Genomic DNA, 25,906 nt, shown 5'->3' on the forward strand with positions numbered 1-25,906 from the left:
GAGCGAAGAACCTTGGCACTTCTGTGCTCTTCCCATTCCACTGCTCTATGCCGGTCGTGCCTGGAACTTAAATTACCTTATGGATCCTGCAGCTGATGATCTCGTAAATAATCTGAGATCAAGTGGAATAAAGACTTACAAGTGCGAGTTAGGAGGTAGAATGGTTTCTAAAGCTAAAGTTGCATACTTGTACTCTACTGCATTGAGCATAGGTTTTAATGGCCATTTTCCACATTTTCTGTGCTTGGATAAGCCTCCCAGGATCTCCCCTTGCTTGCAAACCAGCACTGCAGATCTCATACTCACCTGCCAGGGGGCGCTAGAACTGCATTGCGACAGCTCATCAGCACCGACAGCTAAATGCCACCAAAACGCTGGTGATGAAATACGTACTTACATCCTTCAGAGTGATGATATTGGGGTGCTGTCCGTACCGCAGCAGGATCTCCACCTCCTCTGTCGGGTCCCTCTTGGCCTTGCTGATGATCTGCAAGAGGCCAGATAAGTGAAATCTCCCAAAACGCCACCTGTCCTCCCACATGCTGCCTTTGCTTCCCAGAACGAGTGACGAGATCCCAGTGGAAAAACAGCACATGCACAAAGCCTTGTTAGTTAAGAATAATGAGAATTACACGGACATTAGCCTGCAGATGAGGGGGAATACAAGTCTGAACACCAGTACATTCTGAGAAAACTACAAGGGAAAAGCATTAGAAAATAGAATTGCCATATTAAAATATTGGAAATTTAATTAAAGAAGTTTCCCTCCCTGATCCCTGGGCTAATGGATTGGGCTAATGGGCTAATGGATTTTAATTTCAGATTTAGGGGCCCCATGTTTAATTTCACCTGAGAAACATTCAGTGGGATGTGTCACAGAATCAGAACTGCCTTCTTTCAGGTGAGCAGCCTTAGTGTGTAACCGGCGGTCCTCCTCAAAAGGGAAAAAAAAAAGCCCAGTGGGAGTGACTGACGCACAGACATTCCCATCTGTCTCTGCTCATCAGACCCCTCAGCTGTTAATGCTGTCTCATCAGAAAGAAGGATTAGCTAAGGTGAAGAGAGACTGCATAAGGTCTCGCTGCATGAGAGTATCTCTGAATCTCAGGAGCTTACAATGGTGTAAAGCAAAAGTCCAAACGAGCAAGCAGATCAACTGAAGGCATCGATGAGCGCTGGCGATCAGGAACCAGCAGATACAGAGGTCCCTCAAGCCTTTTCTGATGCCTGCTGCGCAATTATCAGGAATGACAACAAATGGGCTCAAGCCAGAACTCGCCTTGACTGCGTATTCCATGTTGGTGGACTTCTGAATGCAGCGCTTGCAGATGGAGTACGAGCCCACCCCGATGTCCTCTTTCACCTCGTAGTTGTCCGTGAACTGTATGCTGTTTCTGTGCAGCTGCTGAGGAGGACACAAAGCCCAGGTTAGTAATAGTTACACCACAGCATCTTCCACACTACTGCACAAAGGCCATCCCAAAAAAAAAATGCCATCCAAGACCATACTTACAAGCTGCGATACTCAATATTAAAACAGAAATATCGACTTAAACACAACTGTGATATTTACTGCAATAAAATCACAAATTTAGATATTTCAACTCAGAACAGAATTTCTCACTAGAATCAGACGTCCTGCAATTCTTTTCTTTTTATTAAAAGAAACTTCTGGGTGACGCCGTCCTCAGTGTTATCTGAACACTGTTTTTGCATCCCTTAATAATTAAGAAAGTGGCAAAATACGCTGTGTAACAGAGGAGGTAAAGGTCAGGCTCTTTTGTTAAACTTCCCCAAATCATTCAACACAGGGAAACAAAACCAACAGTAAGTATTAAGAGAACATTCATGCAGTCTTCCTATACCATGACTTTCCTCAAAACAAAAGCAGAAGTTTTAGTGAACTCAGCATGCACACAGTTTCACACTTACTGAGCCGCAGTACATGAGCTTACTTCCATTTTTACACTTCCAGAGCTTCAGTCATCTTGTTAAAACACAGGCCTTCACTTTCACCTCGATTCTCTTTACTTTCCTATTTGCTGCGTGGGGGTCTTCAGCTTTTGTTTTGTTTTTAGGAACAAGACTTGGAGCCGAAACATCACTGAAATCCAGGAGAGGTTTGTGGACAGTGTGGGGAAACGTAGCGGGGACCACTAGTTTGGTTAGGACATGGCATCTACAGATGAGAGGCTGCCATCTGGCTGGTCAAGCCTGCTGGGTTTTAAATGTCAATTGATCCCAGTATGTCAATCAATCAAGGTTTATCAATGCACGAACAGTACAGCGTTCAACGGTGTTGTCGGCAATGAAATGCTTTATCCTCGAGCTTGTTAAGAGGCACAGAAGAGTAGAAGGACAGCTTTTAGGGATTAGGTAAGGATTACGATACAATAAATTATACAACTGCTATTTACAATACAGTTACAGATTGTATGAATGTAACACAAAGATAGGAGGTATTTAGCGCTGTTTATATGTGTCCCTGAGAGTGCAAAGTGACAGGAGGGCGCCGGTGTACCCTATCAGTTCAAGTAGGCAACCTGTCATATCGTGAAAACAAGCAACGGTATCGACTTACACAGAGGCAAGCTTGTTCCAGACTCCGACAAGCCTCTGTGTAAATAACTGCCTCACATTTCTCTCCTGTTTCCCTGCTCTGTGTCCTCTGGCTCCAGCTGCCCTCTCGAGGACACGAGGCGGTGCCCGAGGGGTGCGGCTGTGGCTCACCTGGACAATGGAGTTCACGCCGGCGGTGGGCAGAGGCTGGCTCTCCTCCTCAGCGGTGATGGCAACAAAACTGAAGCCCCTGAAGAGCTGGTGGGCGTTGGCGCTGGGGGGCACGCCGGGGGAGTCTGTCCAGAGGCAGGCAAAACAAGGATCAGGAAAGAAGCATGAAACGAAATCACTTGTGGAAAAGTGACGCCTTTTCCTCAGCTGTCATTACGGCGACCCCATGTAAAAACACTTGCAAAAGACACATCCTCAGGATGTTTACACATCAATGCTGAAAAAAGAAGTACTGAAGTGTATTATTCAGGATAAATGTTTTGAGTATGACGAGAAGAAACAGAAGAGAAAAAAAAATGCCAATTCATACAAGTGTTTCTCAACTGAAATAGAATTCATGCCACACCAACATCAAGTGGAGTTTTTCCTTTTTAACAACTACGCAAACTGCCTGCGTCTGAATTAAACGTGTTAACAGTGCCTCTCTCTGCTATGGTCATACCTTTAGGTGTTTTGGCTGTGAACTCGGGATCAAAGTAGAAGGTGTCATCTGGCCGACCAGAGGCTGGTTTAAAGGGAGGATGGATTTCTCTTCTGAAGAGCTTCTATAATACAGAACAACCCTCTATTAGTCAGACATGTCCAAACACCAAGCACTCTGCATGCAGGAGTTCAGCGGCCTTCTTAAGCTCTTTTGTTATGGGAACAGTACAAACATAACGGCCACAAACTACCATTTTTAGCTTTTGACTTCTTATTAAAACACACCTTACAGGTTTATCCTCTCCTCCCCTCTTGACTAATTTAGATGTTTTTTTCTGTTGCTTTCTTTTTTTTGTCCTGAAGAGCGAATCGTCATCTTTGTTTCAGAAAGGGGATGGTAGCAGAAGAAACAAAGTACTTACGTTCCAATCGATCGTGGAGAAAAACGCATGCCTCTTTATTTCTTCCACGCCATCTGGCCCAGCACCTAGGGGATAAAAGTACATATCTTTGCATCTTTTGAAGCTGCTCACTGATCTAAATTCCTGGTTTAGTTTAGAAGATTCTTAAGATATCATAGTCTGTACTCCACTTCTGCACTGGAGAACAAGGATGTTTTTCATAGAGGATTTGAACTCATTATCTTAAAAGTTCGCTTATGCATTTTTTTTCTAAATGCACCAGGAGAGTAAGGGGTACATGAAACTCTGCTGTACCGACCTATTTCTGGGAGAACGGCTGCATCCCTTCCAAAAGAATGCGGGGGAAAAGCTGGAGACATGGGCACGACGACTCACTATGGGTCACTTCAGCTATATTTCATGTCATCAAAGCCCCCCCCCCCCCTGACACAAACGAGGTCAGTACCCAGGATCATCAAATCATCTGTCAGTCTTTCAGAAGGTGACAGCATTGTGGTCATACACTACAATAACTGTGCTGCCTGAAGGAACGGTTTTGAAAAGCTCTGAACACACTTTTCTTTCAGCTGCTACTGGTGCTGGTGCGGGTGTGGGACTGTGTGTCGGATGCGGAGGAGGTTGCCCACAGGTGACGCAGAGGGACCGAGGCGCCTTACCTAGCCTGTTCCCTGGGTTCCGCTTGAACAGCATCCGGAGGAGGCTCTGAGCTTCGGAGCTCAGGAACTGTGGCATTCCCAGCTTGGCTCTGGGAAAACAGGAGGGAGTGCGCGTCAGACACTGCAACACAGGGGACGCCAGCTCCAGAGGAAAAAGAAGACTGGAGAAGCTTTTTTTAAGTCTGCAACAGAAACACGCGATCTCCACAGAGTCAGGCTGACATTGGTGATCGTGCTGCGGAAGCCCCCGTGTGCAATCTCTGTGTAGCACCCGATGGTGAAAATACTGCAGCTGAAGCTCAGGTAAAAAAAAAGGCAGGAAAGGTTTGCGATGTCAGCAGTAAGCTAGAGGGCAAGCCTGCTGCAGCGATGCGGTGCACTTACTTTAAAATCATGGTCATCGTCTCCTTCCGGTCCTTTCCTTGGAAGGGCAAGGTCCCAGTCAGCATCTCGAACTGCAGGGAAGACAGGACGTCTTAGTGGGACAATGATAAATACCGTGTACAAGGCCAATACCTTTATCCACGATGATTTATCAAGACACAGTCCTTTATGAAGACGGGCACTGTGCTGAAACGCTCAGATCATTCCCAGCTCGAGCTCATCCGACAGGCCGAGGTGGGGAGCACGTAAAACAAAGTTAAACGCAGAACTACTGCCTGAAAAAAACAGTACTTTGCTGGAAAATCCATCGGAGTGCAAGAGGGCAGAGCTCCACCGGAAAATGTCTCATCTCAATAACGGCAGAATTGCACTGAATTAGTCTCGGAGGCCATTTTGCAAGTAATGACCCAGCCGTTCGCAGACAAAGAGAACGTACCTGAGCAATCATCCAAGTACAATTCTGCAGCCGAGGTGATTCAGGCATTAGGTGCTGCCAGAATGTCCTATTTGGCGAGGAATGCAATTTTGTGGTATACCATGATGAGTCTATCAGACTCATCATTTTTTTAATCACCCAATTTCATCTTGGTACTCTAATATCAGATTGTTCAGGCCTCAGCTGGTTCCACAGGCAGTGCCGTACATAGAAAGAAAGCCATTACATCTCCTTTCACAGTGGAATTAGCGGAATCCAACTTCTAGGCAGCACACGATTTGCACACCTCCACAAACAGTCATTTGACTCCTCTTTCTTGAGCCTATCAAAGAGACATCTGACAGGGCAGTGGCACGACTTCTTAGGAAGGGAACCTACCCTCTCCCATCCAAAATCCTGAATTTGTAAGAAGCAAGAGTCTTGCCGACAACTTGCTGGTAATTTTGGTAGGGGTCCTGTGCCGATCGAGACTGTAGTGTATTTTATTTTAAATGTTAGTTTAGAGAACAAAACAAAACCATTTTACATATTAACCACCATTATTCAGCCTTACTTTTACAATACACTTTTGACTACACATCACAAGCAGAAATGGTCTATTCCTGTTTGTTCCCCTAGTATATTACAATCATATATCTTTTAAACAAAACTATATACATTCAAAATGAGGAAGATGTATACACTTGTGAATATGAAAAGGGAGGAAACTATAAAAATGTACCTTATTAAGTTTCAGTTATTTTGTATCTCAACAAATTCCGACCTTAAAGGTTTAATGTACTGAACCAATATTCGACTAATTTTTTCATTTGTAATTTTAGTTTCTATTATATAGATTTCCTTTATTAATTCAATCCAATCATTCATTGTTTGTAAATCCGGGAGAAGCCACTTTCTTGTTTCTAGCTGTCTTCCCTGCTGATATAAGGATTTGCAGTGTATTTTCCAAGTTTCTGCGCGGCACCGAGCTGCACTGGAAACGCCCGGCTCCTCGCCGCCCTCACCATGAGCACGCCGAACGACCACCAGTCCGCGCTGTGGGTGTGCCCCCGCCGGTTCACCACCTCGGGGGCCATGTACTCCACCGTGCCACAGAACGAGTAGGCCTTGTTCTCGTGATCAATCGACTCCTTGCTCAGGCCAAAATCTGGAAAGGCGCGCACACACACAAGAGACTTTGAGAGACGCAATGGCAGAGGTTTTTAAAGACAAAAACGACTATTCCACTTCCTCTGCTGTGGGGGGTATTCACTGTGTAAAGACCCTACAGGCGTAAAGTTCTATAAAATCACAAGCTTTCCAGTCACCTGCTGCTGCAGTTAACACACATCGACAATATTTTTAAAAATTGTTTATTGCATTCAATCATTACAAACACCCTCATTAGCAGGATCTGGATGGGAGGTTTCTTCACACTACAAACTTGTCCCAGCTTACTGCATTGCCTCCTCCCTCTTATGGGAGTCTAATACCATACAATAGGGAAGATGGCAAATCTGAAACTGCAAGAGCTCTTGTGATAGTGTGTGGCTTATAAAGCATTTCCATGTGAAACCACATACATGCTTCTTTTTATACTCTCACAGACATGGCCACATACCTAGAGTTTATTATACATGCAGCGATAAATATGTCAAAGAAAATATTATTCCTTCCTAGGAAGTTGTTTCATGTATATCTGAATCTATGTTTATTGCTATCGAGGTGCAGAACTCTTTTTATACACAACCTGCTGTTACATACCTGTTAATTTTATATGCCCTTCTTCATCGAGCAAAATGCTGTAAAGAGACACAGTCCTTCGATTAATACAAACGGAGATCATGAACGTTACCCTGAACCTTAACTGGGAACAAAACAAAAGGACAAACTGAGGACCCTAGAGGCCAAACTGATTAGCTTTGAAAACTGAAACGGGGCAAGGACAGAATCAAGGACTGGATGCAAAAATGAATGTAAAAGAAGTGAAAAGTCAAATAGCCACACAGTATTACAACCTACAAAGATTTGGTTTGTAGCATTTAAAAAAAAAATGACCAACCGTAGCTCAAACTGCGGACCATCTACAGGTATAGCTATTTAACTTTGCAAGACCATCCTGTGACATCATTTGTCCTATGAGTAAGTCAAGTTGGCAGGGTAAGGCTGAGCGAAGCGAGAAAGTTTTGTGAGCGTGAAATAGTGATAAAATGCACACTGGTGCCATAGTGGTTAGAAAAGCACTCCCATCTAAGCACTTGACCCAGTTTCGGTTCCCAGCCAATACAGTTCCAGTGTTCACAGGGAAATTCATTTATAACTGATAACCTTAGGCGCTTCTTTCAGCGGGAGTCATGAACAAACTAAACAGTTTTTTTTTGCTGAAGCGGATAATATGGTTCCTTTCAAGAAACAGAGGGGGTAGTCAAACTACCACCAACGTGCCGGATGTGCCGAATTACTTCCTCTCCTTTGGAGCCTTCGTGTTCTTACAGCCCCCCTAAGAAGGCCAGCGAACTACTGCATGCAGAGTGTGTGATGACAGGTTTTCATAAATGTCTGACTATCGGGGGGTGTCCTGTACCACAGACATCCAGCCCCTGTGTAAAACAACCAGTTAGCTAACTACCGTATGAGCTAGATGGGCCCAATCCGCTCTTTGCAATGGTTCTTAAGAATCGGAGAGGAAACATGTGGCTATCCCACCGACCGCCACATCACCCCGTTGTGTACCCCCTGCCCTTTTGCTCGTACTTCTCTGGCTTGAGGTCTCTGTAGATGATGCCCAGGCTGTGTAAGTGGTCCAGGGCGAGGGCCAGCTCTGCCAGATAGAACTTGACATCCTCTTCCGTGAACATCACCTGCCATTGCAGAGGGGACAGAGAAGGAAGAGGAAGAGGGGACAGAGAAGGAGGAAAACACACCAGGGAGGAGATGAGAAGAACGCAAATGAGACACGCAGAGAACTATTCTTCTTTTCCTGCCCTGGTGTTACTTATTTTCCTCCCCAAGCTACCAAAGAAGAACAAAGACTATCCAGTGGCACTTTGTTTAGAAAGGAAACAACAGAGTTCCTTGTTAAAACCACTCAGGAACAACACCTCGGGTGACTAATCCGGCTGCCCTATCTTGAGGGAACGAAGACAGGAAACGGTGACTGCTCAGTTTCCCCTGCCTCAGCCAGTGTGGTACAGTAATTACTGTCATGTGCACCTTTGCAGAGGGACTGGAGGCTGGAAGGCTGCTCACTGGTTTTCTGTAGCTATGGCTCCTGAATCTGCCTCTGACTTGCTGAGACTTCGGTTGCAGAAACAATTTGCCGTACCTTCCAGATAAGCCGCTTCTTAAACACCAGTAAGCACAGCATGCTCTCCTCTAGCTGTGGGACAGGCCTCTTATAGCATCACTTAAAGCAGAAGCCCCAACCAGACGACAGCAGGTTTGCTAGGTTTCCTGTGTCATACTGAGAACTGACTGGTGCAATAACACTTAACTGGACCGATTGTTCTCCACAGATATTTTAAAGAAAACTCTCTGGATTGTGGCCTTTAAAGACCAGGACTGGGAACAACGATTTGAAGTATAGGATGATTAAACTTCTTTTTGAATAACAATCTGTCATAACTAATCACTTCCACCGCCTGTCGCGGACGCCGGGAGACAACGATGGATTCCCGGGCTGCTCCCTCGATTGCATTAGGGCACAGGCATAATACTCATAACATCTACACCAGGGATCGTTCCAGGACAGAAAGCAGCTGGCCGCGGCGGCAACCCCTCACACCTGCACACTGCGCTTCTGCTTGATCCGTACCTCTTTAGACAGGCGGGTGAACAGATCTCCTCCCCTGAGAAAGTCCAGAATGAGATAGAGCTTCCCTTCTGTCTGGAACGCTGAAACAAAGTGACCAGGCAGGAGTCAGCACCGCACAGCATACCTCAGGACTACCTCCAGGCGAGGGCCAAGAGGGCTGAATGATGGTAAGGCATGGCAATGGGCAACTATACGTTCTTGACAGAAATCCAGCAGTACAGAACTGTGCACTTCTAACACAGCCCTTACGGGGCATCATTAAACAGATACACTACTGTCTGGGAAAATGCTTCCATACTCCAAGCAGTTTAGATTAGAGTTCTCTATATTTGCGATATTTAAATAAAAAGACCAACAGGCCCATGGTTCAGGGCTGGGATACTATATGCTATAGTAAATGCTATTTAAAAAAAAAAGTTAGTGACTTTTAATAGGAACAATAATTTAATCTCCTTGGTTTTAGAACATTAGGAGCTGCTGGCAAACCAAGCATGGCAACATATGGCTCCCGAATCGGCTCTTACCATAATGCAGCTTCACGATGAAGGGGTGATTCACCTCCACCAGGATGTCGCGTTCCATTTTTGTTCGAACGCGATCTCTGACTGAAAGGACGAGACAAAAGGACTCAGGCAGAGATAAACGCAGCCTCCTGCTGGAGCCTGCTATCACACTGACTCATGGACGGCGCCAGGGGGACTTGATCAAAGTGCTAAGAGAGACGTCTGTCGTTTTTCTGAACGCATTCATTAGTCAGACCCTTCGCTGCATTCCGAATTCCTCTTCATCAGCTCTCACGGACCTCTCTATATTCAGGGCCAGTGATGGAAGTAAAAACTAATTACACTTTAATGGCAAATTAACCTTCATAAATTGCACTGCAAGATGGTTATTAACCCTGACCTACCCATTAAGAAAGCATTTTTTTAATCAATGAGCAATCTCATTTTAGTTAATATCCATGTAATACATTCATTACATTAATTACTAGAGGTTGATTCTCACCACGTTATTAACACTCAATGTCATGTTGATCTATTTTTGGTGGTAGAAGATTCAGAAAAGTAGTTTCTAAAGCCCTCTCAAGCGTTATGGAGAAACCTGTTCACTTCCTGTTTCATTCAGGCATGCAAAGGAAGAATGCCAGAAATATACAGTATGAAAATCTACCCTTCTCCGTAAATCTAACTGAACAACATTCCAATTGGTAAAAGCTCAGGCCTTTCTGAAGCGCATTTACCTGTATTGTGGCATTTCTTTTATGACCACTGCGTGGTGTCTAAACCTGACAAAAAATCTTGAATTAAAAGCTGCAGAACTTTATTTTTTAAAAGACTATTTTGGATATCCAGCCACTGATCATGAGGCAATTTTCTGATGTAAAGAGAACGGCATTCCATATTCAAGCAAATTATTAGCAGGTTTTTTCCTCAAATATGCCAGTTTCATTAGTATTCAACACACATATTTAGACCACTTGGTTTATTTTATAAAAAAGATTTTGTGATGGCACGGATGATGCAGCTTGAGAACCAGTCAAATTATTTATAAATTGGGTAGAATACTGGCACAGGCATCTGTTCAATGTGTCCAAATTGCTGTCAGTCCTCACAGTGCCATTCAAAGTGGCAGCATTCACAGAATCTATGGCCAGTCATGGCTTACATGGCTTTATGAGGACAGGATGCTGAACAGGTTTTTAAAGCGAAACAGGCTTGAGACTTAAAACCAGGTAGGGGATACTAGCACGGCAGTGTCACATTAGGGCCCGGTCCAGACTGCCCTTCAACGGCTGTTATTTTCACAAAAGATGGAACCTATTGGATTATGTCACCTTCTCTGGGGGTGCTCACTATGAAACAGCCTGTTTGAAAACATCAACTCAATGACTGTAAGAAAAGACAACCCTCCCCTCTTGCCCTCCGTCTTTGGTCTCTTTGGTACCTAGGGACGATCGGGATGCCTCTGTGTTTTGTGTCACTCTATGGTATAAAAGACGCCAAATCTCTGCTGAAGCCTATTGTTTCACTGCTAAACCTAGCACACAGCAGAAGAGCAGAATACGCCACTCTCAAACCCAGAGCTGCTGAAAACAGACTCTTATATTAAGTGCTTTTACGTGCTTTATGAAGCCGGAAGGGAATTCCTTCCATCTCTGTCTTGACCCCTCTAAAGGGCAGCGCTGTACTGCGAAAGGAATAAACACCATGCTGCATTGCTAGTGACACTGCATTCACCGATGTTGATTAACCTTAATGATCTGACAATAAATGAGTACAGAGAGCAATTTAAGGCCAGACGCAGACTGCTGTGGCTCCGGCTGTTTACGAGCTGTTCCGATTCAGAGCGATTCCCAGACTCCGCTGTGTCAAAGATTCTGAAGCAGAGCTCACTGCTGTCTGCATCAGCACTTTCCTTCGGCATGGCCAGAAGAGACATCCAGAAACCAGGGGACAAAGAAAAAGCATGTGGAGGCTATCCAGCCCCGAAGCAGGAAACTCTCCACAGCTTTTCTAAACTGTGCCAAGATGGCAGCAGCTTGGAGGGGCAGATCCCAAGTGTTTTATGTTTGGCCAGGGTCTTTCCATCAGACCGCTCCAGTAAAATGCCCAGCTGTATTTACGGGTATAATTTAAGCAGGTTTGGATAAAAACATCAGCAGAACAACTTAGTAGTGAATGGAGTAACAGAGATATAATTCATTTCGGGGGACACAGCAACTGCAAACTCTTGCAGAAGCCAAAAAAAAACACTTTCTTTGTTCCTTTGAACATGACATTAATGATCGACATTCAGCTGACTTCCAACACACTGCATTTCTGCTTTGCTAGTGTAATTAGCACGAGATTTCGGTTCTTAAACACAAAAAAGGACCAAACCGCTCCACAGTGGAAGCTGTGCTCGATTCCAAAGAGTACTTAGCAACACTAAGGAGAGACTGGGAGAAGAAAGGCTCTTTCCATCTGGAGTTGTGATCAGGCAATTATGGATGCAATCAGGCATTAAGAAGAGTCACAGACACAAGCACAATATCTATTAAGACTTGTGGCAACACTGTGGCAAATACCAAGACAGGAAGTAACATTCTGTCTTACAGGAGTCTATAATTAATCTGTCTGAGAGGTTCTAGTTCAAGCAGCTTCCTGTCATTTCAAACATTAAAGGCCTGGGAAAAGGAGGCCACATATGGGACAAGGCTTTATTTCAGACACACAATGTATAAACAGAGGGGGTGTTGCCCTGAGAAATGATGTTAATAATGACCAGAAACAAAGAGCTGTGCACAAAGACAGCACTGTAGGCATGTGTGTGCACTGGCCTGGAGATGTGCAGTGAGTCCTACAAATACACCGTCACGCTGTGAGGATCGGGCTGACATCAGTCTGTAGTCAAAAAGTAAACACCCGAAACAGTTCCTTGGGCACTGAGAGGCTTAATATTGCTAACAGGAGGTATAACATCCAGAACAAAGATCAAATTATAAATGTAGAGGCATTGCAGCTTTTTTGTTGAAAGCTGCCACAATTGAGGTGTACAATTCTGTACCCTTTTTCTATGTGAATGACTTACCATACCATACTTATAAAGGCTGCCACAACAATATTTAAAAGTTTGAAATGCCGATTAAAAACCTCAGAAACAAACAAATTAAATGCTCATTATTCTGAAGAAAAACACATCAGCCTCAACAGGGTAAGATATATTGGATCACGTAAATTGCATACATCAGCACTAAAGGCCTGAACAGTCTGGCCTTGCTTTAAAACTCTGGATTCAAAAACACTGAGGACACAATTCAGGACACTGAATTGTAACTTCATCAATTAATATAAGTTTAGAGCATTGCTTGCTTATACCATGACATGACTGTGTCTCAGACAAGATGAGTGGATTTCTGACAGTAAGAAAACATTTACCTTTAAGTGTTGCCTTCTTAAGCACCTTCATAGCATAAAGCTGTCCAGCATCAGGGCCCGTGATCTTCTTCACAAGGAATACCTGTGGTGGACAAGTCCAGAAGTTACAAGACACAGCAGAGATGGCCTAAGTGGGGTGGGGAGTCCTTCTTTCAGCACTTGACGTCCTCGAGGCTGGACTAGGTTCTCTCACACAGCAGCCCCAGTAGACCAGTGTACAGGAGCACTGGATGCTATCAGCTGATTAATAATATCGTTCGGAGAGTCAGACAAATTGGCCTAGATGGGTTCTCCAGGCTGGGCGGCAGAGGAGAAGGGCTTTGAGGGGCAGTGGAGCTCAGAGGTCATTACCAGCACTAAGGTCACCGCCGGAGGGCCCATGAGAACTTGGTGGGAACCCACACGGCACAGAGGAGCACCCCGAGACAATGCCCTTCACCTTGCATATCCGCGCTCCACTGGTGCATCAGCTAATGAGTTCTCATCCGAGCACAGGCCCCCTGACAAGGCAGGCAGGACACGGGGTGATGCTCCTGGAATAAAGGGCCCTTTCAGCTCCAGAGAGCAGAGACAGAGACGCCACTGTGGGCCAGCCATTAGCGCTGCATGCTTGCCGAATTCCTGCCGAAGCACGCACGCTTTAAAAGGCAAATCCGCAGAGTTAGCTGCAACAGTGCAAATAGGATGTTCTGATCCCTGATCTGGGCTCAGGACACCAGACGCAAGTAAACAGATGCCCCAGGACTCAGCTCGGCACAAACAAGAAGAGGTCCAATTGCAAAAACCTCACACTGCCTGAAAAACGTACACGAGGCATGCATGGCTATCACCAGCCAAGAAAGACTAATAATACTGACACCCGAAGAAGGCTCCACAGCTGAAACTTTGCGTTTTGTTTCTTCTCTTTTCAGCATGGAATAAACCTTTACTTGTTCCTAGTCATATTAACTACCATATGCCCCCACTAGCTGAGAATGCTCATCTCCATGCTCATCACACAGCTCACACTACAGCAGTGGAGGGCACAGCTAAAATCAGTCAAGGGTCACATGCATGCCACCCATCCAGCCTTAAAGGCTGTAACACATATCCAAACAAAGCAATTGACAAGAACATTTTTGAAAATCCTACTCAATTCCCTTGCACATGTCCAATGGTTGAAATGATTTGTAAACAATGCTCACACTTAATCTATTTCTGATTGCTCACAGGGTGGTCTCTGAGGGCCATCGAGTACCCGCCATTACCAGGTCTGTGCATGACTAGATCCCTCAACTGAAACCTATCTGTCCCTGAAAAAGGCAGTAAAAATAAAAGGGTGTACTGCGTGCACTTGCAAGACACGCATTCGGTCCTCAAAGCGTTTCTCTCTAAAACCACATCCAGCCCACTCCCCGCCGCCCCCCCACACACTCACCTTCCCGAAAGAGCCTTGGCCCAGCACCTTCCTCAGCTCAAACTGCCGCGGGTCGGCCTTCTCGTGGCCCTCCTTGACGTGGTGGGTGATGGCAATCTCCTTGACGTGCCCCTCGTCCTGGACGACAGTCAGGGAAGAGAAGGCAGGGTGAGCTCCCGGCTCAAGGCAGCCCAGCGCGTTTCGGTGTTAAAAGCAGGTGGGAGGAAAGCAGGAATAGGAAGGCCTGACGAGCCTCGCACGTGCTGCCCTACCTCCTCTCCCCTCTCCCCTCTCCCCCCCTCCAGGAACCCCGCCCCAACAACCACGGGCGCTCCCACACGCCCCCACATACGTGATAGGCCGTCCCGCCGTCCCACGGCTTTGTCTTGCCCCGCGAGCTGCTCTGTGCCACAGCATCACCCATGCCCATCAGCACCCAGCCCCCGGGGGGCAGCAGGAGAGCGGGGCTAGGAAGCGGGACAGCCCGGGCGGCGCGGGCCCGGCGGCGCGGCCGAATCCTCCATTGCCTGTAATGGAGGCAGCGAGCTGTGGCGGCGATGTGTGCAGTCCTGCAGGCAGGGGAGGATCGCGTTTGACAGCTCCCACACTGTTGCCATGCTACCCCTCTCGCAGGCATCAGCAGGTGGGAGTGGAGGAGGTGACTAAGGAAGAGGGCCCTTCGCTTCTCTCTCTCTCTCGTTAACTCTTCGCTGTGCCTTCTCCTGCTTCCCCTCCTCTTCCTGTCTCCCTTCTGCCACCCGCCTGCGCTGGGAAAACCTCCAAGTCCGAAACTGCACTCGTACAGCTACAGCACTGAGTCACGCTGCACACTTTCCTCATCAGACACACAATGCCCCCCCCCCACTGCCACCGGAACTTTTTTTTATACACGCTTCGACTTCAAAAGGTACGACGCAGCCTTGACAAATAACTACAAAGATACTAACCCCGAGGAAAAGGCTAAAAACCTGGAGATCTCGGCATCTGCATGCCTTCGGAATCAGGAAGCCGATACTATAGGGCTCTTAGTGGTACTGAGATAAGAGACTTGTGTGAGCAGAACACTGACAAAAGCACAGAATCTCAAAACACTTGTCTCTCTCTCAAAAGGTGTGATCTGTAGATGCTCAGCACGAGCAGGAGACATTTCTCGCGTCAGAAAGAGTTTGCAGATCAGTGCGCTGCGCATGAATGACTCTTACGAGAAACAACCAGGAACTACACTCGTTAAACTAGGCTCTCAGAGGTTCATCCTCAGCGATGAGATTTTTCCCCAATAAATGGAAATGGATATCTGACTCCAGAAGGGAGCCTTACAATAGGCAAAGCTCATCTTTGTCAAGCTGAACCTTGAGAATGTGGAAGAAGTCAATTTAGGACAGATGCATATTGTAAATGTGAAACTAATCCCCGGGAGAGCAGGCCACATTTCAATCATAAAAATGAGAAGTCTGTTAGACTCAACCCACTGTACAGCGCTCATGATAAAAGAGCCACGCACAGGGTAACAGCACAGAACCGGTGAAGGGTTAATCACAAACGAGTATCTTATGTGGGAAATCGCTCAGCGAACACAGGCTGCTCCTCGTGGGAGCTAAATATTAATCTAAAAAAAAACACTGACCCTTACTTCAGATACCGCACCTTACAGTAATTGGCTCTACGGAAAGAAAAAAAACCTGGACACGCACGGAAACTCATCTACGACGCCGAGCAGAGAAGACCTCTGGCAGAAGCACAGTACCTGATATTCACACGAGGAGCACAGAGAGGCGACGACAACACTCCTGTCCATCCTCTGCAGTCCCAGAGACAGCCTATACGGTTTGCATTCTGTCAGCAGCGCAAGCATGCTGCCATCAGAGAGGCAGGAGCCCGTCTCCCGCGCGAGGAGGGGAAGTTGCCAGGGCAGAGCGCAGCAGACGCACCAGGATGTGTGGCCTGGCCGGGAAGCGGAGAGGAGAAGTGAGAGGCGCGGACCCGCTCCGCCACGCACACGCGGCGCTCACCGATCCCTCTCCGCGACAGAGCGGCTAAGTGCTAATTCAATTAAAAAGGCTGCTCTCCGAGGAACGTTCAAGCCTTGCACAAAAGCCGGAGAGGCGACGGATAAACAAACCCACCCGCAAAACAACGACATCTCCGAAGGGCCGCTGCTGCGAAACACAACAGTAACACAACAGATGCCTCCGATCTTTCCTGGGATCACACGTCTGGTCTCGGAGACAAGGCTCGAATGCAGCATGTGAACGTCTAAGCGAAATGTCAGCGTGTGTCACGCAGTCGCGTCGGCTCTTGGCGCTGGTGCGATCAGACACACAAAATAAATCTGGAGTGTTAAAAAGAGACTCTGCTTCAGGCAGTGGGGGGGGGGGGGGGGAGGTGCTCGTCTCGGCAGGTCTCAGCCTGCATGTGGTCAGTAAGGGAAACCTGTGACGCAGTGAGGAGAGCTGGCCTTTGGCCTCAGGAGGTTTCACTTTCACTAGACGTCACCCTGTCTAGAAGTCGGAACAGAATTTGCAGGATCCTTCCTGTAGACCAGGCAAAATGCAAGTACTTTGGAAATTCAGCAGCTCAGACTCCAGCCCTGACCCATCGACACTGCTCCATGCCAGAGAACTGCCAGGACAGTTGGTTTGTCTCCTGAATCCCTTATGTAGCTTATTTTCTAATGAGACCATCCACCCATCCCGTTTCATCCAATTCAGGGTCGATGAAGCCTAACTCCACAAGCAATGGGCTCAAGGTTCAGGATGTGATGCCAGTCTATTCTAGGGCACACGCAAACATGAACAGAGACACATACGCACTCGGACCAGAGCAAATTCTTCTAGAAGCCAGTTAAGCTACCAATATGTTTTTGGCCTGTGGGGGGAAACCAGTTCAAATGAAACCTTTCCTCCAAAAACTCAGCTGCCAATAAAAACTAGATGCATCTCCACAACAACCCTGACTGCTCTTCTGATACTTCTTGATCACTAACAATCATCCCTAGGAAATGACGCAAAAGGGAAAATTGCTAGCAGTTGCAACTCTCCTCCTCCAGAAAAAGTCCAGTAAGAACAAATGTGTCTGACCTCTGACCTTTCTGGAGCACTCAACAATGTCAACGATGCTGATTGGATCAAAGTCTCAACCATGAGGCACAGCGGATTCAGAGGAGATCCTGCTACAGTCTCCTGTCACCCCAAGAGCAGTTGCTGATGGAACCGGTGACAGGCCCAGAAAGACTCAGGAGACTGGACTACAGCCTTAACAGAGGCAGGCTGGCAGCCCTGAGGCGTTTATTGAAGTGCAGCCAAGCTACTGACGAGAAGTGACCTTGGGCTAATCATTTTCAGAGCAAGTGTCAGACTGGGAAGATTAGTTCTCTTACTCCGCTAAAGACATGTCAGAACCCATTCGAGCAACAGGCAGGAATGGACCACCCTCTGCACAATAAAACGTCATGCCAGAGTGTGTTTTCTGTTTTAAGAAGAAACATTTATTCTGGGAGCTGACAGAGGGCATTGCATGTTGTTAGTCAAGTGCACAAGAAAGGTTCAATTCAAAACTTTATCGCATGGTCGGTTCATGAAATTATTCACCAAGTTACCCTGATAGGGACTGGGATTCACACAGAATAACGCACCTAAACTGACATGCTTGCAAAAACAATACACTAAAACGTGCTTCCAAATCTTGTTTTGTTGTTTAAAAAAATAGTTTCTTCTGTCGGCAGATGGTCCTGCAGAAAGACAGAAGCAGGATCGTTTACCTGTCTCTCTCTACCTCGTTAGGCATCGAGACTCACAGATCACAGAATATGTAACAGACAGACCTCATCTCTGCCAGGACCAGCTGTTCTGCTTCCTGTTTATGGAATTTTAAAACGAATTGCAGCTCAAACCGGTAAAGCTGAAAATGTTCTTTAAAACGGCATCTTTCCAATACAGCATACGTCAATAACATCCGGGTCGTGACCTATCTCATGCTGTTTCAAAATTCTGTACCATGGCCTGCGATGCCCGATACGCAGGGTAGAACATGAGACTACAATTGCTTTTTTCAATTAAAAAAAAAAGTGACCCAGCACAGGACAAAGAATATCTGGGCAATACAACCAAAGAAGAAAGAATATGGCCAAAAAGCAGCTGCATTTTGAACTCTGCTGTGACTGCCCTTCCAAGAGGAAGTAGAGATGTGCGATGCAGACATCCTTCGGCTCAGGAAAACGAGGGACCAGCAATCACCTGGTAAAAAGGAGCCACACAGGAAAGCCCACCCTGAGGCCCCCCGCATGAGCTCTGTTCTCTTGAAGTGATGACAGGCTGGGCTCAGAACTCGTACAGACGTGCCTCTCTGCACAGGCAGGCATGCAGGAAGCTACAGTAGTACATCTTCCACAATCAACAGCTTCAGGGGAGGATTGAAGAATTTGCATATTCTGTACAGACGAGGAGTCCCCAACCCTGGTCCCAATTCCATTATTCCTGCAGGTCAGTTTAAATGACCTGATAAGGATTAGGGACACTTATTTAGGCAGTTGATCAGTCAAGCAAGTGAAGTATCAACGAAGGGAACACTGATCCTTGAGAGCTGATGTTTTCTCCCAATGATCTCTGAATGACTGAACTGAATGAACCACCTGTTTATTTGATCAAGTTGTTCCACGCCTTTAGAAACTGATGTTTTAAAGGGCTCCTGTAAAAACCTGCCAAATGCAAATTGAGACTACTGGAAAAGCCAAAAGGTGTGACAGAAAACGACTGTTGAAAAGAGCTGCTGCAGTCAGAGGGAGCGGACTACCGACACGCTGACCTCAGCTGACTTCCGACATTTTCAGGACACGCGAGAAAGCCCCGACAGAATAAAAACGCTGCTAAGCAGAACGGTGAGCCCATGTGAGCAGTTCTTTTATGCCCACTGAAATGGCTGCAGCCGTGCCCCGCGGGAGTGCTGAACCAGATGGTTCCACCAGCCCCCAGGCGAGCCGCGGGTCTCTAGCCCGAGTTCCCGGAGGAAACCTTAACATCACAACTCTGAAACGTCTGCCCAGAGGCACTGAAACACAACCCGGGCATGGGAGATAGTGTTGCTCTGGAACCAGACCAGGGAAGAGCAACCAGATACACCCGTGGCCCCACAGAGAGCGTTCGCCTCTGACAGGCCGAAGGAGTTTAGTCTTGGACAGAGATGACTACGACGGGGACCCAACTCAAACACTCACAAATCACTGACCCAAGTCAACCCAGCTGCACCAGAAACAGCTGGACCGTGCGTGCCACAAAAGGGGGCGCCCAACCCACTTTCCTATTCCTCCATGCTGAGCCCTAACCATCCGGTGCGTCTGCTCAGGCGCTGGACTCAACCGGCGCCGGCTGTCACCTCTGCAGCATCAATCCACCTCCCCTGCCAACCGAGTTCTCCACGAGGAGAAAATGAAAGTCCACGGTGTAAACAAAGCGACAGGAAGACTTCCGTTTCTAGAGAGAAACAAGGGTTTAGGGCGGACTGTAAAAAGATCAAATGAAACCAGCAAAAGAGAGATCGCCTGGGAATTCAGTGCAAGACTTGTGAGCAACCAATCCCGGATGCTGAACTACAGCAGCACTGCGAGTGGCTCAACCCTGTCTGAGCCTTCCTGAAAAGTGTGTCAAAACCCACAGAAATTCACATGACCCGATCCATCACAGCACCCTTCCCTCCGCCGACGCCCATAATCTCACTCACATGCTCCCCGCGGAAAACCCCGCCGCCGCTCTCGAACTTCTGCCGCAGACAGACGGACATCGCCCGGCCGCAGGCGATCCTTGTGGGCTGGCTGAATTCCACCGGCGACTCGGATTCGCCGTTTGCAAAATGACAAAGAAAATCCGCAGCACCGGGGCCCCCAGAGCGCGCTCGCCTGCCCGCCCTGTAACTGAGCCCCACAAGGGGAAGGCACTCGGGCGGGTGTTTCGACTTAATCCGCCGACCCCCGCCATGTCGGGAAGAGATTAAAAGATTCTCCCAGCCGACCAGCTGCTGAAGTTACAGTGCCGTCTGTACCGTGCCCTCTCCGCCGGCACACGCCCTCCCCCCACTCCTCCCCGGGGTTTACTGGTAAGCCGTCTGAACTGTCCTTTCTGTAAGGGAGGGCATGCGGTCCGAACCTGACATCACGCAGCGATCCTGAGAGGGCAATAACCAGGGCACCGCGGCTGTTTGAATTAAACGGAGAGCGCGGAGGACGGGGAGAGGGAGAGAAGAGGAGTAGAGAGAGAGAGAGAGAAGGGGTGCCTCTTACCAATACCCTTATTTTATTAAAAACACCCCTCAGAGGAGGGGGCACCATTCATTTTTTCCCCAAACTGTCTTTAGATGTAGCATCACCACAGTCCCCTCTCCTAAGCGCCCGTCTGTGTTGGGAACTGCTTGTATAATTAACAAACATTCTGACTCGTTTTCGCCTCTAATCCGTGGGGCACTTGTTGAAAGAAATGTTGGACAATGGGGTCCCCCAGGGAGCAATGCAAACCCCGGCTGGCTGACCCGTAGGAACAGCCTGGATCCAGGCCAGCTGGTAGGAGTAAGGCCATGCGAGACAGTCTCACTTCCTGAGAATCACGACCACATACTGTACAAGCAGGAAGCCCAGACCTCAGCAGTCCCGATACGACGCTCTTTCAGTATGGTATTCTGGCATCCCGTACAAAGGGAGAAGTCAAACGCAGCCCAACGCACCATTTACCTAAAAGCAACGTGGCTTTGCTTAATTTCAATACTAAGCAAAAACAACCAAGGAAACTACACACCAGCTAAGTAATGGCGAAAGGCTTCAGCTTCACAAAAAATGCGAAGATGCAAAAAATTCTTTACAAAAAAAGTAACAAGCAGTAACAGAGCCTCCAGTTCTCACTTTAAAATGAACTTCCAGGTAGCTTTCACGCATGTTCTCTGGCTCATGTTACAATGTTGATTCTGGAGAAGTCAGCAGGACTGATTTTGTTCATGCCTTTTAGGATTTTAAACAGATAAATTAAGTCCCTCAGTAGTCTTCTTTAAGACTCAAAGATTTGTTTCTTTTAGCCTGTTAGAGAAGGGCATTCCGTTAAGACTGGGAGTGTATGCAGCGTACGTTTCTGGAAAGATTTCAGAGGAGAAATATGTTTCGGAAAGTGAACACAATTGCATACAATATTATACATCCCATCAATCAATCTGGGTTAAATTACAGAGCTCCTTTCCAGCATCAGGACTCCAATAATGCACTGACTGAGAAACAGCAGCTCAGGAGCAAAGGACCAAACAATTATCAACCACATGGGCAGCAGAGAGTCAGTGCATGACCGTAACTCGAATATCCTGAACAAACAAAAAAACTCAGGGCTGCGTAAGTGCAGTTCCTGCAATGGCTGGTATCATCATGTGTACCTCGCCCAGCACGCCTGCACATTTCACCAAAACATAAGGCATCACACACACTGCTTCCTCTGAGCCTCCCATGTCTTAGCCGCCTCACTGCTAACAATAATCCCCATCTACGAACTCTGCTCTCCTCCCCACTGAGAGCTGGTGTGTGGGGAGAGTACTGCCGCCACATCATCCAGGTGGGGCTGCACACTGGTGGGCGTCCCCATTACCCGTAAAGTGCTTTGAGTGGAGTGTCCAGAAAAGCTCTATTGAAGCGTAAGGAATTGTCATTATTAATGGGCTGGAGTGATGCAGGCTCATCTCATTCTTTTATTAACCTGGCATTAGAGAAGTATTTTACTGCTGCACAGAGCAGCAGCTGTAACCTCACTCCGACAACGTAAACAGCTGCTAATGCTTGTTCCAAAACGGAACTTGCACAACAAAGAAGCCAAAGGTAAACAGCAGGTAGGGGGAGGGACAATGGCTTCTTGTCAATTGTTTCTTCGAAAAGTATTTACGTTTTACCGCAGTAGAAAGGGTGACTACTGTACCAATTAGGTGCTGCTGGGCAGATTAGATTCTGCTCGTTTTCAATAACTCCTGGTGGTCTCTGCAAGGTCAGGGGGGTGAGGTTCCTGTGTTTCCTGTGTGAGCAAAGTGCCTTGTGTTATCCGACACCCTGCTGCATTGCTGGAATTCCTCTTGCTTTGTCAGTGATTAACCGCCTGTTTGCTGAAAGCTGATTACATTAAACAGACAGAGAGCACATTACCTGGATTAGGAAAGTGAAATTAATGGACATGATCCATTAGTCTGCAACAGGAACTAGGAGTGCATCCGTTGCAGAAAAACCACTACGGAGCTGCCCGAGACAGCTATTCAAAGGACACGCATCTCATTTAGGTACTGTAGAAACATTAAAAATAGCATGTTTTAAGTAGGAACCATCAGTCAACTATGCGGAAAGCCTCCATTTCCTACAAAGCCTCAGTGCAGCAGAGTGATAAACTCAGGTGGATTCCTAGGAGCTCAAACACCGAGAGCCGTGGGGGGGCTCACATTACCTCGCGGCGAACGTCTCCTCCTGCAGGAAATCCTGCTGTGGTCAGAGTGGGCACAGCGCAGGGCTCGTCGCAGCGCAGCCCACGCCGAGACAGCAGCGCCGAGAAAAACTGTACGAGCTCACAGCTTTCCTCGTCAGCTTCTTTAAACAGGGAGCTTGACTCATAACGGCCTGATCCCACCTATGAATCAGCTGCTGTACACATGGGCTGTGGGCGTTCGGTGCCTGGCAGGGTTCAGAGTGCCACAGGAGGCACAGCGGGCCGGCACTGAACCGCGCCAGGCTGAAGAGCTTCCGAGGTCAAACCTTTGAACCTTTGGTCACCAACAAGTGGAACACAAGTTGCCGCGTGAACCCACTGAGCGGTAACAAGGGTTACTGTAACTTAGGCATGACAAGATAACTGCAGAACCCCCAGACAGCCTTGAAGAACCGAGGAGGGCAGTGACCAGTGGCCCGCACCACCACGCAGAGCCGTGCAATAAATCAGCACCACGGCCAACTTTCCTGCCTCCGAAACGGACGAAGAACTTCGCCTCGCCGTGTCCAAGATGAAGCCCAGACTCATCACGGCTGAGGGTGATAAAATTACCCTTCTGTTCCGTGAAGACAAGCCGGGAGCACATCTCCCAGACCATTTCAATTAACTCCATGGAGGAGGAGGAGGAGGCAGGGACGCAGATTTTCCTGCCAGGAAACTCGTCCATCAAGGGGAAGGATGCCAGGGCACAGGAGGAGAGTGTCACCACTCAGAACGCGACATAGCTAGTCAGCAGAGATGTTCCCCTTGCGGACAGCCCAAGTGAGGCACGAGGAACAACTGGGATGCTTTCTTGCTTTTCATGCTGCTACATAAGAGAGCTACAGTACCTACATTGTCATTCAGGCTTTCCCCTGCAGCAGACAGGACAGAACCTTAGGTTATCACTATACCCAAGAATAATCCAACCGTAGTAATAAACTTTCTTCCCCTTAATGCCATCTGCCTGTTCTTTTGTGGTGCAAAAGCTTTGCCTCTTTTACTTTGAATATGTGAAAAGAGCCATCATCCAATTGCTCTGCATCAATAAACATCCACAATGACTCTTTAAATTTGCGGAAAAAACAAACCGATTTGTTGTTTTTGAAAAGCAACACTCAGGAAGGTGCATTTCAAGAGGGGAGGCAATTTCAGCAGATTATTTTTTGTGGTGGCAGAAGGCCCTGCCACATCAGTACAAACCGAGGTCCTTCCACTCAGGCCAGGAGCAATCGTCTGGCAATCGTTCACTTTACCACAGCGTGGGCTTCGACAACACTGGACGCTGCCCTAAACACTGCTAGAAAAGTTTCCTGTTTAACTTACATAAGAACACGTCATCCCCAACAATAAAAAAAAAACTAAAAATATATACAAAGCCTACCCTTTCCCACAAGACACTGCAATCTGAATACAGTGTACATGGCTTTATTTTTGCAAGCCATTTCCTGTTAACTGAATGCTGTTGCCTTTTTCCAGAGCTTACACGCTTCCTTCGGCCTTCTCCCGAAATAGGCAGCTCCTGGAAATGAGCTCATGCACCTCTGAACCCCACGACCCTTAGGTCACGGTGCCACACAACAGGCCGGAGGTACTCCTCTCTCAGGACGGGGCTCTCGGCAGTATCCCCACATCCGCCAGCTCAACAAGGCAGAAATCGAGGACGACCGACGTGACCATAAGCCACAGAATACTCCGTCCCCATCAGCGCGGAGACAGGCTTCTCCTGGTTTCAGAGGACCGCCCGACGGAGAACTGCTCGTCAAGCATGGGGACAAGCGTCAGTTCATTCGCGCACAAAAGCATGGTTGGGAGTCTGGTCTGTCAATGGCGCTGCTTCTACGTTTACCAAGCGCTCGTGCACTCCAGCAGATGCGCCTGTTCGAGGCACAGCGGGGGGGACAGTGCTGGCACAGCGGTGGCAGGGACCCGGTCTGTCAGCTGTTGTGCTCCAGTCCACACCGGGGCCCTGGGTCTGGGTGGCATCTGCGGAGCGTCAGGTGGTGGCTATCTTGGCTGATAGCATGGGGTCCATGGGGGCCCCATGCTCCATGGGGTTGAGCGCACTGCCCAGTCCGACACAGGGTCTTCGCTTTAAAGCAGGCTAGACAATCACAGCTAGTACTGTCAGCAGCATGCAGCATATGTTTCACAACAGCCGTGGGCTCATTGGTATTTAAAGAACGTCTGCTGTGCCAGGTAAGTAAATCAGGGACTGATTCAATCATCACCCAGGAAAATCAGATTTAAAAGGTCAGACGTTCACGTCCTAAAGGTTTATGGCAATACAGATTTGAGAATGGCATAGAGATAAGTCTTATGCCAACAGTAATAATCAAATGGAAATTTCATGACTTTTAAACAAATTCACTGTAATGACCATAAAACAGTATGACAGGCCACAGCAGAGAAAAAAGCAGGATATCTGTAAAAGCAGGATAAAAAACATTTAAATGTCAGCTTACCCTGAAATGCAAACATTAATGTACCATTCCTAAATGAATTTATCTGTCTTGGTGGCGAGAGTGAACTTAAATGAATTTAAAAGTAAAAAAAAAACAAGCAAACCACAGAGGCTAAAGGGAGTTAAAGAGCAGACTGGGAGAGTTCAGGGGGAGAGCTGTTCTCCATGGTCCACAGTCACCTGTACATCTTGGACTGCATTCCGATAATCGCTGAACCACATAAAAATATCTCCTCCAACCCTCGAGCACAGATTCGGGAGAGTGCCATGAAGTTGAGGGCTTATTACTATTTCACTACAGGAAAGAAGCAAAACCCCAGACCCCGCAGGGACATGTCCAGACTTGTCCTGATAGGAATCGACGCCTGCTTCTTCAGAACTTTTAAAAGAAAAACTGAACGACTTTTTTTTTTTCTGCCTGGTTTCCACCACGGTGACAAACACTTGAGAATCCCAGCCTTCGATCCGAAGGGCTGGCCAGGTCGAACCAAAGGTGCTATACGAGAAGAGACCCTACAGCCCCAGCTCGGTACTGTGCCACTTCTGCTGCTGACTGGACACTAACCTGTACTGTCGGGAGAGGGATTTCGGAGCTTATTTCTACCAGGACGGGACAAGGAAGGAGCCCAGTATCCCGGCATCAAACACGTCCTGGCCTTTCTAAAGGGCAAGACGCGACAGCTCCTGGCTATCGCCCTCAAGCACGAGATCCACCCTCAACAAACAGGAGCCGTTGTTTCACGTTCTCTGTCCACATATTACAGAT

At 47.5% G+C, this 25,906-nt stretch overlaps 1 protein-coding gene across 7 annotated transcripts in view; it reads right to left on the bottom strand.

Annotated features, from left to right (window-relative positions):
- The window catches only part of LOC102696953 (ribosomal protein S6 kinase alpha-3), a 52,115-nt gene that overhangs the window by 7,647 nt on the left and 18,562 nt on the right, over nucleotides 1–25,906 (bottom strand). For 4 of the 7 annotated variants that reach the window (XM_069189900.1, XM_069189901.1, XM_069189902.1 and 1 more), the window contains 14 exons: nucleotides 14,239–14,355; nucleotides 12,822–12,903; nucleotides 9,429–9,509; nucleotides 8,905–8,984; nucleotides 7,845–7,951; nucleotides 6,855–6,892; nucleotides 6,116–6,258; nucleotides 4,676–4,746; nucleotides 4,292–4,380; nucleotides 3,636–3,700; nucleotides 3,233–3,335; nucleotides 2,731–2,855; nucleotides 1,280–1,405; nucleotides 398–487 (listed from right to left, as the gene is read on the bottom strand). In XM_069189900.1, the coding sequence (XP_069046001.1) occupies nucleotides 398–487; nucleotides 1,280–1,405; nucleotides 2,731–2,855; nucleotides 3,233–3,335; nucleotides 3,636–3,700; nucleotides 4,292–4,380; nucleotides 4,676–4,746; nucleotides 6,116–6,258; nucleotides 6,855–6,892; nucleotides 7,845–7,951; nucleotides 8,905–8,984; nucleotides 9,429–9,509; nucleotides 12,822–12,903; nucleotides 14,239–14,355 (1,317 nt within the window). Of the gene's footprint in view, nucleotides 1–397; nucleotides 488–1,279; nucleotides 1,406–2,730; nucleotides 2,856–3,232; nucleotides 3,336–3,635; nucleotides 3,701–4,291; nucleotides 4,381–4,675; nucleotides 4,747–6,115; nucleotides 6,259–6,854; nucleotides 6,893–7,844; nucleotides 7,952–8,904; nucleotides 8,985–9,428; nucleotides 9,510–12,821; nucleotides 12,904–14,238; nucleotides 14,356–14,569; nucleotides 15,051–15,961; nucleotides 16,141–25,906 lie in introns of those variants that run through there. The other 3 variants (XM_015341454.2, XM_006627745.3, XM_006627744.3) reach the window with 3 other exon arrangements.

This window comes from Lepisosteus oculatus, chromosome 5 (genome assembly GCF_040954835.1).
Source record: "Lepisosteus oculatus isolate fLepOcu1 chromosome 5, fLepOcu1.hap2, whole genome shotgun sequence".
Taxonomy (NCBI): domain Eukaryota; kingdom Metazoa; phylum Chordata; class Actinopteri; order Semionotiformes; family Lepisosteidae; genus Lepisosteus; species Lepisosteus oculatus.